Below are 20605 nucleotides of genomic sequence, written 5' to 3' on the forward strand. Positions count from 1 at the left end.
AATAGTGATTTTGTGAGGTGAGTTCTCATTTTCTTGAGGATTTGTGATTTAGAGAGCCTAAGATTCTAACTTAGAACTTAGGTCGAAATTTTCTTCTCATTGTTCTTAATGTTTGCTTGTTCAATAATTTCTACCTAAGCAAATTGCTTGAGGACAAAGGAAGTTTGATAATATGTTATTTTACCTATTTTAATGTAAAATTTTATTAAATAAATTAGTATTTTTATTTATGTTTTTAGAAGTATTTTAGAATTTTTGCTTTATTTCCAATAGATAGGATAAATCAAGAGAATGCAAGGAAATGGTGGAATCTTGATGGAAAAGTTGCATTTGTTGAAGTCTCCTTGACCAGGAATGAAGTTATTGTAGACTTCTTCAATGCAATAATAGTGGTCAAACACTTCTGATGCATGGCTTGAAGTCTCGTGTCTTTCTTTTTCTCTTTTTATTGCGTTAATGCGTATAAATTACGATCAATAGTTTTTATAAAATTTTCATTAAAATTTATTTTGATTTTTATTGAAATTATAGGTATAGATATTATGCAGTTTAATATTGTAAAATCTTTTTCAATGACACCATTAGTATAGTAAATATGATATATATTTTTTTGAATTACACCAATAATATAGGATTCTTATCGGCAAATTTGTTTAAGGCTATAATTGAAAGTGAAAAAGTCATCCAAAAACCACGTGGTCTCTTTATATATATTATATAGAACTAGCATTTAGATAGGCATTTTGTGTCTGTTTGTCCACTTGTTTTATTGCACTAACATGTAAATATGAGGAATACTTTTTATGAAATTTTAATTTTGATTAAAATTCTAGTAATAAAATAGATGTTTGTGACTACCAAATCGTAGCAAATTATATTTATCTTTTAGCAATATAATATAAATTCATATCTTTTTCAATAACATCAATAACGTGGCATTGTTATAGACACATTTGATTAGGGTATGATTGAAATTGTGAAAAATTCAGCCCAAAATCTTCTATCCTTTATGTATTGTTGCATATATTGATGCAATCTCATTAACTTTTTATGTTTTGTTTATTTCTCTTTTTAAAGAGAACCGGTTACACTTTTATCCATTATCTTTTTGTATTATGTTTTTTTAAGAGAACCATAATAGTAAGTGGAGGGTAAAATCGACCGATAAACCTCCAGTCTAGGAAAAAAAAAAAGGTGTATCCTCTTTATATATTGGTATAGATTTTTTTCCGGTCAAGTATATTGGTATAGATTAAAATTATAGGTATAAAATAGATGTTAGCGACAATCAAATTGTAACCAGTTATGTTTATCTTTTAGCAATAATATGACAAATACGATAAAATCTTATCGTTTTCAATAACATCAAACAATGTAACATTGTTATATAATTGGAATAATAAAAAATCTAGCCAAAGTCATTTATCCCTTTATGCATTTTTCCATATATTGATGCAATCTCATATGTTTTGTTTCTTCTGTTTTTTAAGAGAACCGGTTACACTTTTATCCATTATTTTTTTTACTTTGTTTTTTTTTCTTCCTTTTTTAAGAGAATCCAATTAATTTTTATTATGTAAATCTGTTATTTTAACACTAAGTGCACTGAAGGATAAAATTGATCAATAAACGTATTTTCCAAAAAAAAAATGTGTATCCCCTTTATATATTTGTATAAATGTGTACTGAAGGATAAAGCAATATTTTTTAATAAAATTTTAATTTTGATTAAAATTATATGTATAGATGTTTGTGACTTAATAAATATAATAAAAATTTTATCTTTTTCAATAACATATATGTTTTTTAAAGCAAATTTGATTAAGGATATAACTAGAGTAATAAGAAATTCAACCCTCTTTCAAAAAAAAAAAAAAAATCAGCCCAAAAATTTTCAAAAAAAAAAAAAAGATACAGCCAGAAAATATTATTTAGTGTTGGAACTTGTGTTGGGGGTCTGCTGCAATAACTTGAGCAAGAAGATGATGAAGATGAATATGATGAAGTGTGCACATAAATTTCAAAGATTGTTGTATATCTTGATTGTTGGGAAGATGCTGCTGCACTTGAAATCTGAAAAGTTTAATGATTATGCATGTAAAACTCAAAGCGCATGGGGTTGTCATACTAACCTTTAGGTTCGATTCGCCCCCACCAATAACTGTATATTGGATGCAATAAGGAATGACCGGCGAATCCCCTTCAGGATACTATGAGTTCATTGATGTGTATTGCACAACCACACCAACCGTATCTCCTAACAGTATTTTACAGATTTATGGTTCCAGCAATTCACTCATGCATTAAAGTATTGATGGATGATTTAGAGTAAGAGAATGATGGAGAATTATGTTGTTAATCTAACAAAATTCTGTCTAAAATTGTGTTGTTTCTGCTGTGTCAAACTAACGCCCAAATGCTAAGCATTTATAGTGCATTATATGACCCTTCACATGAGAGAAAGCACCCCTTTGACTTGAATCAATGTTATGGTTCATTAAGCACCCCTTTGTCAAAGGTTATGATCATATACACTTGAATCAATGATATGGTTCATTAAGCACCCTTTTGCCAAAGGTTATAACCATATACACTTGAATCAATGCAAATGTTCATTAAACACCTCTTTGCGAAAATTTCCAATGTATATGAATGATTCCCATGAAGAGTTACAACTTTTGATCTAAAGTGATTCCATTATTTTGGAAATCACCAACATTTAGTTAACTTAGATATTTCTCAATTAATTTTTTCTATTTTATATTTTTTAAACTAAATAATTTAAATTAAAAAAAAGTATCTAAGAATTTAAACTTTACCAAACACGTTTATTCCTATACGAAGAAAAGAAAGAAAAAAAAAATGTTTGAACTAAACCAGATATCCTTTAAGTTTTAAAGGTTTGTAACAGATCGGTCATTTAAGTTATTTTGGTCACACATAAGTCCTTTAAGTTTGTAAAAGTTTTCAATTTAGTGTTTCTGCCACATCATCGTTTTGGTTAACCGAAGGATTAAGGCCGCGTTTGGATAAACTTATATAGATGCTTATAGCATTAGGGCTTATAACATTAGAGCTTACATCATAAGCTCTTATACTTGATAAGTTATTTATGTTTGGATATGTACACTAAAAAGTACTTACATAAATTGAAGTGTTTGGATGTGACATTACATAAGCAATTATCGAAATTTTAAATATTTTTAATTTAACAAAAAAATCAAAGAATCGAGCCACAATTATCAAGATTTTTTTTTATAAAATTAATCAAGATGTAAAAAACAATATTATAATATATTAATTATAATTATATAATCAATATTCATATAAGACAAAATTAACATTAGAGGTGTAAATAAACTTACCATATATATAGATATTAGTGTACAGTTTGTTACAAAAAAAAAAAAGACAAGTTAAGTTTGTTTTTTTATTCAGTTTCATTTTGTTATGTAACAAAAAAATAATAAAAATCTTCCTTAAAAAAAATAATAATAAAAATCTTAGTTACGTGTGTTACTTAAGATAAGTATATAGCAATTTTGTTACTCATGCACCGCCAAAGATAACTAACATTATAATTAAAATATATGTTTCGAAAAAGTGGATCCAGAGAGAATCGAAGGAGGTTACATAAATTCATAAGCTCCTTGTTAAGCTGGAGGGTAATCTTAAAATTTAAGCTTATTAAAATATGGTATAAGCAGCTTATGAAACTATGATAAGCTATTTTTATTTATTTACCCAAACACCTTTAAAAAGGCTTATGGGAGTAGATAAGCCCACATAAGCTCAAAACAAGTCAATCCAAACGGGGCCTAAATTGAAAACTTTTACAAACTTAAAGGGCTTATGTGTGACCGAAATAACTCAAATGATCAATCTGTTACAAACCTCAAAAACTTAAAGGACTCTTGTGTAATTTAGCCAAAAAAACTAAACTCGGAGGTAGGTCCCATAGAGTCAGAAGTTAATCGCAGAAATAAAATTTGGAAGCATGAAACAAAGTCACCTGAAAAAGAGGCGCTTAGTTATCAAAAACAATTTCTTCGAACATAAAAGAACGGTTTTGCTTTGGAAGAAACCCTAAGCAGACCTTTTCTTCTTACTCACGCTTCAGTTTGTAATTAAGGTAAAGTTAACTTTGTTTTGTTTTTTTACTTTACTGTACTTTTGACTTGATCGTGGTTTTTAACCTTATTCGTTTTTATTGTAAGATTATGGCAAACAATAATGAAGAGTGTGCCGTTGGAATAGACCTTGGGACGACATACTCTTGTGTTGCTGTATGGCATGAAGAACATGGTAGAGTTGAGATTATTCACAATGATCAAGGCAACAAAATTACTCCTTCTTTTGTTGCTTTTGCTAAAGATGAAAGGTTGATCGGTGATGCCGCTAAGAATCAAGCTGCCATGAACCCAGAAAACACCGTCTTTGGTAATGTTTTATTCTCTACTCATCATTTATATATGAGTAATTGTTATGATACAAATTATTCCTTGAGAACAAAATAAGAAAAATCAACTTGGTCTATCTAAGCATACAATCTATTATATACTACCGAGGCCTCCTTGTCTTTTTATAAATGTTAAATCTTTAGCGATGTCGGTAGGTTAAATTTTCAAGATAAATTTTAGACAGTGCCGATCCTGGGTACGACTACTAAAACCCTAGCTTTAGGCCATCCAACCAAAAAATAATTTATATTAGATTTTATAGGCTAAAAAGCCTTCATGATGTGCTGGCAAAAAATACCACATATATTTAAAACTTGTTTTAGGCTTCCCTTACTATTGAAAATTATTGGTTGGCCGGTATGTTTTGGTCTCTGGTTTTTTGGGATATTTTGTCATGATTAATTTTTTATTGATATTTGAGATTTTTAAAGACTATAAGTTCTTATTTTTCATTATTAAAAAAATATTCTTATTTTTATTTATCAAAAACAAAACAAAACTTTGTATTTACTCATATATTTGCAGTTATATATGCTTGCATCCCAATGTTATCTTGACAAATGAGTGATAGTATATATTTATTAATGTTATATTTTGACAGATGCTAAGAGACTAATTGGTAGGAAGTTTAGTGATCCTGTGGTCCAAAAAGATATAATTTCGTGGCCATTCAAGGTCAATGCGGGTGTGAATGACAAACCAATGATTTCCCTCAAATACAAGGGACGGGAGAAACACTTTTGTGCTGAGGAAATCTCTTCTATGGTACTCACAAAGATGCGGGAGATTGCTGAGGAATATCTAGAATCATCGGTAATGAATGCTGTCATTACTGTGCCGGCTTACTTCAATGATTCTCAGCGAAAAGCCACCATAGATGCCGGTGCCATTGCTGGCCTTAATGTTTTGAAGATAATGAATGAACCGATTGCTGCAGCTATAGCATACGGCCTTCACAAGAGAACTAAATGTGTGGAAGCACGGAATATTTTTGTCTTTGACCTTGGTGGTGGAACTTTTGATGTGTCTCTCCTTACAATTAAGGATCAGGTCTTTGAAGTTAAGGCCACTGGTGGAAACACTCACCTTGGGGGAGAGGACTTTGATAATAGAATGGTGAACTATTTTGTAGAGGAGATTAAAAGGAAGACAAAATTGGACATTATTGGGAACCCAAAAGCATTGACGAGGTTGAGAACTGCATGTGAGAAAGCAAAGAGGACGCTTTCATTTGCTTCAGTAACCAATGTTGAGGTAGACGCTTTATTTAAGGGTGTTGATTTTTCTTCATCAATCACCCGTGCCAAGTTTGAAGAAATTAATACGGACCTTTTTGATGAGTGCATGGAGACAGTTGAGAGGTGTCTTACTGACGCTAAGATTGACAAGAATAGTATTGATGATGTTGTCCTTGTTGGTGGGTCATCTAGGATTCCTAAAGTGCAGCAACTATTGCAGGATTTCTTCAAGGGGAAGAAGTTATGCAAGAGTATCAACCCTGATGAGGCTGTTGCTTATGGTGCTGCTGTCCAGGCTGCTTTGTTGAGTGGAAGCGTCAAGAATGTTCCAAACTTGGTGTTGATCGATGTCGCACCACTATCTCTTGGTACGAATTCAATACATGATTCCTAGGAACACTTCAATTCCTGTCAAGATGACAGAACAATATACTACAGTTAAAGATAACCAAAAAAGGGTCATAATTGACGTGTATGAGGGTGAGAGACCAAGAGCAAGTGACAATCATCTTCTTGGTTCTTTCACTCTTTCTGGCTTACCCCCTGCAGCTGCTCGTGGCCATCCTTTTGATGTATGCTTTGATGTCGATCAAAATGGTATTTTGACAGTTTCTGCTATGGACAAATCCACTGGCAGTAAGAATGAGATTACAATAACCAAAGACAAAGGAAGGTTGTCGACTGAAGAAAATAAAAGATTGATTAAAGAAGCTGAGGTTTACCGTATCGATGATGAGAAATTCTTAAGAAAGGCAAAAGTAAAGAATGCACTGGACGATTGTGTTTACAAAATGCGAAATGTGTTAAAGAAGAAGGAAATTAGTTTGATGCTCTCTTCAAAAGAAAATATTAAGATCTATGCTGCAATTACAAAGGCCACAAAATTGCTTAATGAGAAATACCGTCAAAATGAAATTGATGTTCTTCAGGATCACTTGAATGAGCTTGAGAGTATGTATGAGCACGTTATAGGAAAGTCCTGGTACTGCTAGGTATTTTAAGTGTATTTTGGTCTTAGCTATATTTTACTAAGCAAATGCAAACATCTATGAATGATTAGTTAAAATTTGTGGTTTGATATAGTTTGCAATGCACATGTTATTTGACTTGTTTACAGTATTTTGTTTCATAAGGTTTGATATGGTTGATACTTGAGGCTTGGTCTATGACTGCATTGCAAATCTTCAAATATGTTTAAGCATTTTAAAGGAATGGGCAAATTTATCCATTTGTTCATACATTGAATTAAAATGTTAATCTGAAGCATTTGCTTCTTCAGTGATTTTGATTACAAAAATTGGTTGAAAAGTGCAAGGCAGTTAAGGTATGTTAAGATATTGTTGGAAATTTTTCTCTTTTCCTAACTTGCATGGCATTTCCTAAAATGGAGATTTATGATGTCAACTTGTTGTTTGTCTAGTTCTGTGTTTTGATGTTGGCTCAAGCTACATGTACCATGTGATTTCTGTGTTATATTTGTAGTCAATGGCGGTTCTAATGCCCGGCAAGCCCGGGCTCCGGTCCATATTTTTTGCAATTTCTTATGTAAATCCCCCTGAATTTCTTATATAAACCCCTATAAAATGAGCAATTTCTTTAGATTTTTGATTATTTGCTTGCAATTTCTTATGTAAACCCCTATAAACATGTTGTAAATTTTTTTTGCCCAACCTTTATAATAATCCTGGCTCTGCCACTGTTTGTAGTTGCCTTGAGATGTCAACCCTGAGTTTGTAATTCTTCAATACTGAATTCTTTTTTGGGTTTATTTGAGCTTTCTTGTACACCTTAGTTCACACCAATGTACATAATTAACAGGTATAACTGAGGATTAAGGTTTGAAGTCTTTCAATGACCTGATCTATGTTATTAATTACATTACCTCCATCCTTAAATATAGACAGACCATGTTGAATAAATTGCAGGAATTAAGAAAGTTGTTAGCAATACTAAATTTGTTGAAAATTACTCATGTTTTTAAGTTTACTTTTTAAGAAAGAAAATTAGTTTTTTCATTCATGGGTTAATTACAGGCTATGAAGCACCGACTTAGACACGGACACCAAACACGATACAGACACGTCGGCGTCGATAATAATTTAAAACAACGACATAATTCAATGTAAACATAAGTGTCGGTGTCACGTTGGACACGATACGTATCCGACACAGTATAGTTTTTACAAAATTGCGGTGTGATTTTGTCAAACTCACCAAAACATCAAACAAACAATAATTGCAAACCATATTACAAATGCAAAGTTCATAGTTATCTCTATTCTCTCTCAATTGAATCTCCATTATCACTACTCATCACATAGCTTGAGTTTGTATTTGGTATTTCGGTAGGTTTGTCAAAATCATAGTGACATCATTATTTTTCTTGAAACTACAAAGTGTAATTTTTGCAAAAATATAGTGTGATTTTGTCAAACTCACCTTGATATCAAACACACACTCATTTCAACTCATAGTACAGACACAAAGCTCATAGTTATATCTTTTGCCTTTGAACTCTTTCACTACTCATCCTAGCCACAAAAGGCAAAGTGGGTTCAAACTTGGTGCCTCAAATTTCAACTCAAGTGACTAACAGTGACCTAACACCACAAACCTTATCAGGTTTGTTCCTTGCATTCTGTAGCAAAGTGCAGCTCATTACTTATTGAGCTAACAAAAGCACTCTTGCACTAAAAAAAAAATCAACACCAACTTTGTGGAGATTCTTCAACTCAAAATGAACACGAAACCAAAATGATTCAATGATAATCAAATGATAAAAAAAAGAAGGGACCAAAAAGGAAAGGGGAGAAGAGGTGGGGCAATATTGTGAGAATGTGCAGATGTTTTTATTTTTATTTTTAATAAAGTTGAACTGTTAATTAAATCCAACATCGTTTTGTTTGGGTTCTAGGGATGAGACCTGAAAAACAATAAGTTTTATTAGTTTCGATCTTTTTTATAAGAAACATAAGTCAACAAAAGTTGATGTTTTGATATAATGTAGATCAAATATATATATCCACTTTTGTTGTTTCATATATCTTCTAAAAATGATTAGAGAAACTAATACACTGAATTAGTTACATTGAACTTATTCTTAATAGAAAAATGGTTGGTGTATTTAAGGTAAGTTTGGCCCGATTTTTCAACATATAAGTTGCTCTAAGGGTGAAGTTGAAAATAAAAACTTTAAACGTAAAGTAAAAGTTGTTTGGTAAACTCAAAAAAATATAGCTTAAAAAATATTTTTTGTAAAGATCATTTTATATTCAAATAAATGCAATTGAGTAAATGTATCAAATTATACAAAAGTAAATAAAAAAATGTTATTGAATACAATTTTTTTACTATAAAATGATGTAAGAATTGAACCATACTTCTGCATCACTCGCCAATCCAGTCTTGTAACTTCAATTAGTTACTTGAATTTGAACTCACTTTGGAAAAACATTTCCTCTATGATCGAAGTAATTAAAAATATGTAGAGGAAGACTATTAAGAGTACAATAAATATACCTGAAATTAGCTGCCTAAATTTTTCAATCACTTAAAGAAACAGTTTATTTGAAATCAAAATCAAAACTTTCTTTCAAGGCGGTCTTCTCATCATTTCTATTTTTGAATGGGTGTCCTTGTTATTCCATCCATTTTCAAATACATATCGCAGTATTACACCATTAACTATTCACATAACTAACTTCAATAATATTTTTTAACTAAAATATTAATACAAGTTAGCACGTAAAATGATTGATTTGTCTCGATGAATATTTTAAAATTATTAAATTTTAAGAATTTTTATCATACATGATTCTGTAACATGTATTTTGGAAGGGAAGGTGTAATGTGCAGAAAATGCCACTGATTGATTTCACAAACTAACTAACACGGGGAATTATCTTAAGTTCATATTACAGGAAACTAAGTAAATACAAACACAATCAGCAGCTAACATAATTTAAAATCATTACCATATACTTGCCTAAATGCCCATTCATCACACATATTTTGACTAAACTACAGAAACTTTTTGTATACACGTTGATCTTGTTGCAGATCAATACAACATTATATTTTCATAGGCAGATGATTGAATGATACAATACTAATTTAAAAAAATTAAACTCCTCATGACAAACGTTATATATCTGAGCCTAAAATGTCTTGATGTAACTGTACCTTTCATAATTGTAGTAAAGATATTATTTAGACAGAAATCCGAGAATAAAATCATCTCCACCATCAAACATTTTTGCAAATTGGAGTATTCTAAAAAGCACCGAGACATAAATAATCTTTCACCATTTTTATCCCCTAAATGAATTTCTCTAGCTTTCGGGATTTAATAGGTTCAGGCGGCCGGAATCTCTGCAACTGTAGGCTCGAGTTTGTCTGGATCTCATGCAAGAAGGCATCACCCTTCACTGTTTGTATCACTTCCAAGGTGCTTCCAAGAATTTCAGCTGCAAGTCCAATCTGTATGAGGCTTCCTGGTTTCTCTCCTCCGTCGTGTATTAACCGCCCAATATCCTTCAAAGAGACTACATGCTCTGTTATAGATTTGGCGAAAATGCGGCCCAGAAACTCTGGTGCTTTTGGGGCATCCGTAACCACATCTTCCAAAGTACTTAGAACAGATTCAAACCTAGCAAAGATGCACAGGGATATAAGCAACAATTTTAATTTTTTTTAAACCATAACGACAGATTCATACAACTAATCAGTCATGTTATCAAATAAATTGTACCCTTTGATGAGCTGGGCTTGACTTAAGGTACCACCATGAGATTTCACAAGGTCGATCAGCAGTTTGGCCAAAAGATCTCTCTCTGTATCCTTTCTCTCAAATGAGTCTGTGACCCAGACAGAAACCATGGAAGGATGAAAGCTTGTAGAGTTCAGATCTTTGATGCACAAAACAACTTCGTTCACATCTCTAGCACTGAATTGCATAACTTACAGTCAGATTGTTATGTGAAAAGACAAGACAACTGGAAAATAAACCAGCACAGTAACAGTGCACAAATTAGAAAACAAGTTTGTGTGAAATGCATAGCAAGTTTAATAGTAACAGTGCACATATTAGAAAACAAGTTTGAGATGATACTCTCTCCAGCCAACCTATAAAGGTCCTGAATTCTTGATAGAAAATATATTGAATGAAGTTCTCTTACTTTTTCCCTTTGTTATAATAGGAGCCCTATTATGATATTGCCTGTGATGTGCCCAGTCCACTAATTGCCATATTAGCAATTATTTTCCAGCCATACTAATACAAATTTCCTTCAGAGAACAGAGATGAGATTTTGTGGTTTCTGATGAGATTTTTTTGTTGACCCGCTTTTTGGCCGCGTTGACCCGCTTTTTGGCCGCCTTGCTCCATGAAAAGCGGCCGCGAAACCCGGTTTTGTTCTGCTTTTGCCTAACGCGCGACTCGGTCGCGTTCTGACGCGCTAGGCTGTTTTCAGCCGCGATCGCGCCGCGTTTGACCGCTATTGACAACCCCCCTATCTTTTGCTAATTGTAAGATTTTGCACCCCCTCTTTTTTTTGAGCGATTTTGCACCCCATCTTTTGTCAATTGTGTTTTGTTCAAAATCATCATTAAAAGAGGGGAAATGGGGCAAAAGATGGGGTACAAAATCGCTCATAAAAAAAACAAGAAGAGGGGATGCAAAATCGCACAATTGGCAAAAAGATAGGGGGCAAAAGTGCAATTAAATACAAGAAGGTCCATCTAACCAGAAAGGGGGAAAAAAGATAGGGTGCAAAATCGCTCAAAAAAACGGGGGTGCAAAATCGCACAATTAGCAAAAGATAGGGGGAAAGTGCAATTAAGCCTAAAATATTTCAACACTAGCCAGTAAATTATGTTTAAGCACATCATTTTCATTATTTATAAATAATTTAAATATTACAACTACAACCCTTCCAAGACAAGTATTATGTTATGCTTTAAAGCAATATATTCATGGAAAAAAAAAAAAACAAGACACAAAATACAGTATGAACTTGAACTAAAAAATCCTGTCTCATGGGAATAATATGCATTACTAACAAAAGCATAAACAAAAGATTTTCCATGAAAAATAAGGCCATGTTCAGCATACTGAGACGGAGTATTATACTCCCAAGAAAAATGATGAATACCCAACTAATAATCATGCTTCTCAGAAAGAATATAATTGGCACAAGCTTAAACAAAGGGAATAGAAAACACATGAAGAGTATGCAGTACCTATAGTATTCTCTAATTGCTGCCATGGACATGTTCTGCAGTTGCTCTTCTGACCTACCCTTTTCTGAAGAGGTATTCTGGGAGACTGCCGTCTCTTGTGCTCGAGCAGGAGGTGAAATTACAACAGGTCTATCAAGTAACCTATCTGCATTTCTCGAATCCCTGTTACCATAATTCATATTATGCTCATGAGCAATTGTTTGATCGTAAGCAGATGGACTAGAAAATCTATTCGGAACATATCTTGGTGTGATGTCCTCTCTAGAGTTGAATGAAGTGCGATCTGATGAAGTACTATAACCGTTAGGACCAGCAAAGCTTGAAACTGCAGGTGGACCTCTAATGGACATTCCTCTGGCAAGACCACCTTGGGGTACCAAGGTTATTGACTCATCACCTAAAGGCCTATGAGGCAAGGGAATTGACGGTGTCCTAGCCTCATAAGATTGCCTTTCATACCCACGGGCATCCTGAGAGCCATATCCACGAACTTGAGTAGGCAATCCACCCATCTGAGCATTAGGAGAGGATAACATAGATGAACCTCTTGAACCAAAATCCATAGGGACCCTTCTTGCCGCATTAATGCCCATACCACGACCTGTCCTACCTGCTTGGGATTGCCTCTCTTGGGAAGCATCCCGGTGCACCTCTTCAATCTTCTTTGGACCTTCAACTTTTCTCCTCTGTTGCCATCTATTCTTTCTCAAATCAATGGTATCCTTCAACATGAACCTCAACCTAGAAGATAAATTCATGTTGTTTGATAATAATTTAATTCTTTCAAAATATACATCCATATGTTCCTTGGCTTTAGGGTGGTCAATCATCTCCCCAATAGTACTCATCAGTTTGCACAAAGCTTCAATATCTTCTTCATCAGGATTCTGGCACTGACCCAGTAACTTTTTGATGCACTCGTGCATTATCCTCTCTGTCAGCATTTTCTTCTTATATAGTTCTCCAATTAATCTGATATTACCCAACATTCGTCTTCTAGCCTTGGATCGTTTCTCTTCTCTTTCCTCATCAGACTGTTTCACCTCACCCTCATCAGCTTTATTAGCTTCTTCTTGCTCTCTTTCACCCCTCTCAAATTCTTCCTGGCACTTGTTTAACAATAATCTCTTGAATGTTATCTTTTCATTGTCTTGACTGAGATCAGGCAACGCAGCTGCCAGATGAAAACAGAAATTTGCATACATTTCACAGAAGGTAGGTTCCATCAAGGCCTTCTCAAAGATTTGTGAGATGACACCAGTGAGAGTGACTGCATTGTCAATATTAACTGCTTTTACCTGCTCAAAAAGCTTCTCAAAATTCTGGGGAGTTAACTTGTTCAATATGCCTTTTAACCGCCTCTGCTTCGCCTGTTCCTCATCTGTCACATTGCCCACCTCATACTTCTTTTCAGCTTTGTGCATCGTCACCAAAGGAGACTGAGAAGGAGATGGAATTAAACCCCTCTGCTGGAAGTTAGCAGCACGCTGCCACCTTTCACTATCAGGGCTATTTCTTTGCACTCCACCCTGATTTACCATGGATTGCATAGGCCCAGAAAGAATCGCTCCACCATACGGCAAAGCTGTCGGTGTGTGTGGATTCCCTAAAACACCAGAATTACCTCCTTGGCCAGGTCGGAATCCTGAATTACCTCCAAGTCCATCCAAACGCAAATCAGAACGAAAAGCACCAGAAACTTTATTCCATTTGTCGTCCTTAATAACACCACTTCCACGACGATCCATCCGAGACACCCCACCTGACCTATCTGTATTTCTTCCAGTAGAAGAATTTGTGCGTTCAATAACATGAGAACCAATATTGGAACTCATCAATGCTTCAGCTATGTCTGCCGTGATTTCAAACCCTACAGGAAGATCAGAGCATTGCTCTGCAAATTTCAAAAGGAAATCTCGAGAGTACTTTTTGTCAGTAACTGCACTTCCATTGCTATCCAGTTGAGGTTTATCTGATACTTCTAGCTTTGGTGTGGATATGTCAGCGGCATCCTCCCAGTCCTCAAGCTCAGCCTTACTCTGTCTAGACTGTTCATTTGCAACTGTAGCTGGCTCAGCAGTGTCCATCGGCAGCTGCTTCAAATTTTCAGAAGTAGATACATTTGCAGTACTCTCTGAAGTTGGAACAGCTTCTTTATTTTCCTCAGGTCCCTTGTAAGCGTTATAAAGGTCAGATGTTGACCCAGAAGCGTCTGCCTTCTGAAGAATTTCCTTTCGTTTATTTTTCTTCTTTGATGTACCTTTCACCTTACTTGGCTCCAAAATTGGTCTGTCTACAGTAACAGATGCTGCGGGAAGAGACTCTGTGCCAGTACCAGAATCCTCTGAACTATCCTTGCACTGTTTTGATGTTGTTTCGAGATAGCCAGAAGATTGATGATCTGATGTGCCAGAATTTGTAGATGTAGCTTCATTACTAACTACACTGTCGATTCTGCTTAAGGAGACATTTTTAGAATCCAATACAGAAGTCGACATGCCTAAATTATCAGCCATCTGGTCACAATCTGTGTTGCAACTTGCAGATTCAATTTCGTCCTGTCCTTGCAGTCCAGTCCTCAAAGGTATAACCCCAGTGCTTAACTCTGAAGCACCTTTTTTGAGGTGGTTGAAGTCTGCTCTATCGTCACTGACATTTTTACCTGTCTGCAGAGTTGAAATTTCAGTTTTATCGCCCACTAATTCGTTCTGCCTCAATAGTTTATTCTCCCGGGATGATTCATCTAGCTCATCACTTTTATGATTGTTCAAACTATCCACAGCTTGAGTAACAGGTCCTTCAGCTGAAGCACAGGCAGAAATCTGTGTAGAACCATTGGTCTTTTCTTCAACAGAAGACATGCTCTCACCGCTAGCAACTGTTAATAGATCTTCATTAGCAATTGCTGCAGAATAGGTTGTTTTATTTCCTACAACTTCAGGAACTACACAATCAGAGATACCACCATCAACAGGTAGGGAAGGTTCATTAACCACGGCAGAAGATTGTACAGCCACCTGTTATGAAAAAAATAAATAGAAGGATATTCACAAGACTTGAAACATACTGAGATAATATTAGGAAAAGGGTTTTTGAATCACTACCACTTTTGTACCTGATGTTGCAATTGGCCTTTTTTCTGTGGTTTCTTCTGATTACCCTTCAAAGAATTTGACCTACTAAGAGCTTCCTTGTTTTGGCCTTCATTATTGGATACTACTGAAACAGAATGTTCACTAAAAGCAGTTGAAGAAGGCAGCAAGGAAGCTGATGTGATCTTTTCAGTAGGAGCAGATGCAGCGCTAGATTGTTGCGAAGAGATTTCAGAACAAGCTCCAGGCCCTTTTGGTGGCACCAAAGGGTGAGCACCACTAGATGTTACTGAGGAACTAGGAGATCCACCCTTTTGAGCACCAGAAATAATGGAATTGGAAAATGACGAGTCCACTTTATCAGACCCACCACTTGGCTTTATAGATACAGAAGATGCTCCTATAAGAGTTGGCGAGATTGCTTTGGGCGCATCACGGGAAAATTCTAGATTACGTGGTACAACATTGCCAGGAATAGAAGTAACAGTTTTATTGTCAGGCTGGGAAGTATGAGATGATGAATTAGTAAAACCAACATTTTGTGGACCGTGGCTCGCGGAATAATTAATTCTTGGTGGCTGAATGTTAGGTGTTATATGAGCATGCGAAGCAGCAAATGGCTGGACAGATGGAGATTGAGAGGGCATGCCAGAATGAGACCTAGCACCTGATGACCCACCATCATTGGCCCTTTTATCAAGTCTAAGCTCTTCATGGGTATCAGGGTGAGTTATTTTCACAGGAGTAGTTTTACGAGGTACAGCAAATTTTCCTCCTTGCTGTGGCGAATATTGTTGGTTGATGCCCATACCCATGTTTCCAAACTGATGGGGCAATTGATGACCAATTTGAGGACCGTAACCTATATTTTGGCCTTGATGCATCATTCCTTGTGGATGCATGGGATGAACAAATACCTGTTGTTGCACTTGTGCAGCGTTTCCAATTGGAAAAGGCATTGGTAAAGGCATCTGATTAGGTGCTGTTGAAATACCATGAGATTGAATTTGTGGATTAGCAGCACCAAAATGTACAGGTGCCTGTGACTGGTGATATGGCATTGACATTGACATTCCAGGAAGAGGAATAACAGAAGGCTTCTGCATCAGGCTTCCTGGGGGTAAAGATGACACTTGAGTATCCTGTTTTGCCCTTGTACCAGTATGAGTCTCCCCACCCTTAGACTGGCCAGTCACACCTGCACCCTTATTCACTGGCAGCTGCTTTGGAACAGGAGGTATTGGCACAGAAAGAACTGGCCTTGAAGAATCATGACGAGCCTGAAAGTTATGAAATTAAACACTATAAATACTCGCCTTGCCATGAAAACAAGCAGACTACATCAACTTCAACAACACTAAGTAAAAATATTTAGATGTTACTCCTTTGTCAGCTTCTATTACAGAAAAGGGATATCGTAAGCGGTGTCAGAATCAGTGACCGCCAACTACATCCTCTTTCCTTCTAAAGGATTTGGCAGTGATGGGAGATCTATATTTTAGACTGTTGTATAAATAAATAACAAGGAGATAAAAGGGGAAAAGAGATAAAAAGCAAACCTGATCACGCTTCTGCTCATCTATATTAGGAGGAGCGGAGCTTGTGCGAGCAGGAATCTGCATACATTATAATAGAACATGATCAACTCCCCCCTAAATACAGAGGCAGGATTATGTAATACAAAACTTCAGTTGTATGCTAAGTAACTTGCAGGTGAGAAACTTACTGTCATCACATTCATAGTGCCAGGACTAATAGATCCAAATTGGAAAGGGAATGCTTTAGATGCATCTCCTGGTGAAGATAGCAATAATCAGATCATTCTCACAGATAATAAGTACGATAAAAGTTATATTTCAAGTACAATAAAAGTTATATTTCAACAATGACCCCCTATACAAGAATTAAGGAACCAAAAAACTTATTCCATATCTTATGTGCTACATAAAAACCTACATGAGTAGTAATAACATACCCTTAACAGGAGTTGTAGGTGCTACCGAATCAGAACTCACGGAGGGAGATTGAGAAATAGGAGCTTTAGGAACAACGGTGCCTCTCTGTGCAGCTGCTGATTCAGATGGCTTGGCAGTTGCATTTGTAACTGATGCACCAGACCCTCCTATGATATAACATATATGAGTATGTCAACAAAGACAATCACATCTTACCAAACACTACATTTCCATATATAAAATGGAATGCAAGTAATTCTTACACAACCAATCACTGAAAAAATAAACTATTCAGAATTCCATGCTTACCGTGAAACTGCGGCTGTACATGGGAACCATTTGGTGTTGCTCGGACTGCAGAAGCATAATTAGACTCGGCTGAATTCGCCTGGGTAGGGTTTACCCTAGATGGTCCACCTTGTGCATGATTATTAGGTTTCTTGTTAAAGCTAACAAAAGCAACAATCAATATCAATAAAAATGGAGGAAAAATGTAGAATTTTCTTCAACAGAAAAAAAAAATGGACGAAAAATGAAAATGCATAAACTATACATATATATAGAGATACCGAGTTTTGGTGTAGCTTTTTTAATCCAAATTCACCCTTTATTTACAATTTTATCCCTCATCACTCAATCAAATAACTTAACTTTTTTAAACATACGCACACACACACACACCACAGAGTTTAAATTTAATGCATTGTCAGTGTAAAAGTTTTTCACTTAAGAAACGAGACAACTAATCATGTGTGTGACTTCAAAAGTGGTTATTGATAAAAGTCAAAACACTTCTAATGATCTAACAATTATGATTGACTGACAGTGTAAAATCTTTTTATATTGACCATGCATATTCATTAAATCCTACCTATATATATCAAAGGGATGCCCAAATTTGGTGTAACATTTTTTTCTTCCAATTTTACTCTTCATTTAAACAATTTTAAGCCAGTTTGGATTGGCTTATTTGAGCTTACCTACCAGCATTAGCTTTGTGGGGTTTAACTTGGGTGACTTTGCAGTGTGGTGACTTTGGTGCCTTTGTTCTTGTCTCTCTCTTAACCAATCATTTTCTCCAATCTAAATAATTTAATTTAATCATTCATCCATTCCCAAAATACACTAAAGTCACCAAACTCCAAAGTCACCAAGTGAAATCCAAGCTTTGTAAAACTGTTTGGGAGAACTTATAAAAACAGCTTATTACATTGTTCATAAGCTGATTTACCTTATTTTCATAAGTTCTCTAAGATCTTATGAAAAAAGCTTATAGCTTATACGAAAACAATTGAACTTTATTATATCTTTTGATATAGAAATAGCTTACGCACAAGCGTTTGTGCTTATCATGATAAGCACTTGTGCTATAAGTTGTAAATAAGGTGTTTATCTATAATTTGATCTTTTTGTACCCACCAAAAGAATTAAAAAAAATTCTTTGACAAATAAGTAACTTTTTAATTTATATACACTGTCCGTGCAAACAAGTTTTACACATGCAGTTAATAATGTGTGCTGCATCATTAAATGAGTTAAGAACACATGATTGTCACCTGGCAGCACATCATTGGATGCATGCGTAAACCCAGATTAACTAAAGAGTTTAATTTATATACACCGTCAGTGTAAACAAGTTTTACACATGCATTTAATGAGTTAAAAACACATGACTTGTCATACTCTTTAATTGCTGTGGCAGCAAAACGTTGGATGCAAGTGTAAAACTTGTTTACACTGACGGTGTATATTACATCGGAAAAACTGTCAAGACATACGGAAGCTTGTAAGAATCATCATATAATGTTTTCACATAAACAAACAACACTATAAAATCATATATCAAAATCTACAACAACAAAAAAAAAAAAAAAAACATGAATTTATCAAAAATCCTAATTAACTAACTAACTAACCTCCGAGAAGAGGAGAGTGAAGGCGCGGCGGCGCCGGTGCCGGCCTTAACGTAAGAAGCACCGCCGGTGTTACCTCGGTGTTGATTGAAGCTGGCGGATCGGACGGTGGTCCGTCGATACGTGGCGTCGCTCTTATCGGACTTTGATTGATTATAGGACATAAATTCAAACCCTTAATTCTTCAATAAATTCAAAATTGGAGTAACCAAAAAAAGAAAAAAGAAAAGGAAAAAAAAAAGGGGTTTTTCCCCCTCAAATTTTCCTGCAATAAAACAAGTAGATCGAAATCATGATCATCGTTAAGAGAGTAAAGCGAAATAGTGAAGAAGAGTGTGTGAAATTAGGGTTTAGAGAAAGAGTATAGTTACCTTAGACGACAATAGAGAGAGAATCTTCGAAGGATAGAATGGGAAAGAGAGAGAAAAGTGAGAAATGGTGTTTGGTGAGAGAAGAAGAGGCTGTTTTAACTAAAAAATTAAAGTGTAATTAAAATAATTAAAACCATTTTTTTTTACTGAAAAATTAATATGAATTTAATTAGCTGTGTAATTATGGTGTTTTATGAGTGTCAAATGTTTAATGTTTGTTTTTTTTTCCTTGTTGACGTTATATTGGGGAGTGTACAATTGACTTTTATTTTTGGTGATTTTTTTTTTTAGAGAAAAATGGTTTATAATATTTCATTAGCAATCAATCGGGTCACATATGACGGTACATCACTAAAAATGCGAAGTGAATTAAAGATGGATTACATTCATTAAAGCATGAATTGCCTTATTTTTATTTTTACTTTACAAAAATAAATGATATACACTTATTCAAATTGATAGAGTACATGGATGTAATATAAATCCAAAGACGCTAAAAATAAAAAGGATGAATCTGCAATCAAACTTGTAGCATCCATGTTAATAGCATAAAACGGCAAAATATGTATGCATATAAATATGACTATATTCAAGTCTCTGAAATACTCACGTATCCGAATCTGCAACGTTGATGACGTGAAAGTCATTGATCGGATCTACATTTAGTCAAAGCTAGTCTTTCTACCTGAATCAAATAACCATCGCAGTATGACGTAAAATCAAAAGCACATCGCACAAAGACGGGAAATCAAAACAAACAGAGTCGTACAAAGGCAACAAAATCACAAAAACAAACGAAAGAAACCTGAAAATATGTGAAAATCGCATATTCAATTAGAATATAATGAAAACAATTCATAAGGGTATTTTGGGTCAAAATTGACTTTAAATCACCCATATTCGATAGACAAGAAGAAGAAAAGAGTAATGGTTAGGGTTTGAGAAGAAGAGAAAGAGAGAGGTAAAACAAATGTTTTTTACTCTATAAATTATTATTCTAATTATAAGTACCTTATTTGTTTGTCTCCTAATAAACTCTATACGAGATGTTGTTAAATATAAATTACAAAATTGAATACAATTGGCCATAATGGGTCTAAACTTTGTGTTATCACCCTCTTCGAATCAATTTTGAAGTTCACATTTGCTAATTGTAAATCGTGAATCCATATGATTGCATGTATAACCGAAAAGCTTCCCCTACACCCACTAAGCACAATGAGATAAAGCACATAGTTTTGGCGAGCACATAACAACCTTTTCATCTCGAATACACATGCCTATACTGTTGAAGCAACGATATTATTGATGAATATTTTAATGATAACAAACATCA

The 20605-nt window shown here is 34.7% G+C and overlaps 1 protein-coding gene and 1 pseudogene across 2 annotated transcripts; one reads left to right on the top strand and one right to left on the bottom strand.

Annotated features, from left to right (window-relative positions):
- The first annotated feature begins 4198 nt into the window (after positions 1–4198).
- LOC146906607 (heat shock cognate 70 kDa protein-like) lies at positions 4199–6812 on the top strand (annotated as a pseudogene). The gene is made up of 2 exons (XR_015019987.1): positions 4199–4440; positions 5062–6812. The product of XR_015019987.1 is annotated as a heat shock cognate 70 kDa protein-like (transcript).
- Positions 6813–9650: 2838 nt separating this feature from the next.
- Positions 9651–19338, bottom strand: LOC146906608 (eukaryotic translation initiation factor 4G-like). The gene is made up of 10 exons (XM_085723194.1): positions 19270–19338; positions 18902–19163; positions 17295–17434; positions 17006–17152; positions 16757–16824; positions 16590–16646; positions 15054–16310; positions 11939–14955; positions 10449–10643; positions 9651–10346 (listed from the first exon to the last, which is right to left on the bottom strand). Exons 2-10 carry the CDS (start codon positions 19060–19062, stop codon positions 10016–10018), a joined length of 5373 nt encoding a protein of 1790 aa, XP_085579320.1. The 5' UTR covers positions 19063–19163; positions 19270–19338; the 3' UTR covers positions 9651–10015.
- Positions 19339–20605: the final 1267 nt, after the last annotated feature.

Source organism: Medicago sativa, chromosome 7 (genome assembly GCF_051527215.1).
Source record: "Medicago sativa cultivar Bolivia chromosome 7, Bolivia_mono, whole genome shotgun sequence".
NCBI classification, from domain to species: Eukaryota; Viridiplantae; Streptophyta; class Magnoliopsida; order Fabales; family Fabaceae; genus Medicago; species Medicago sativa.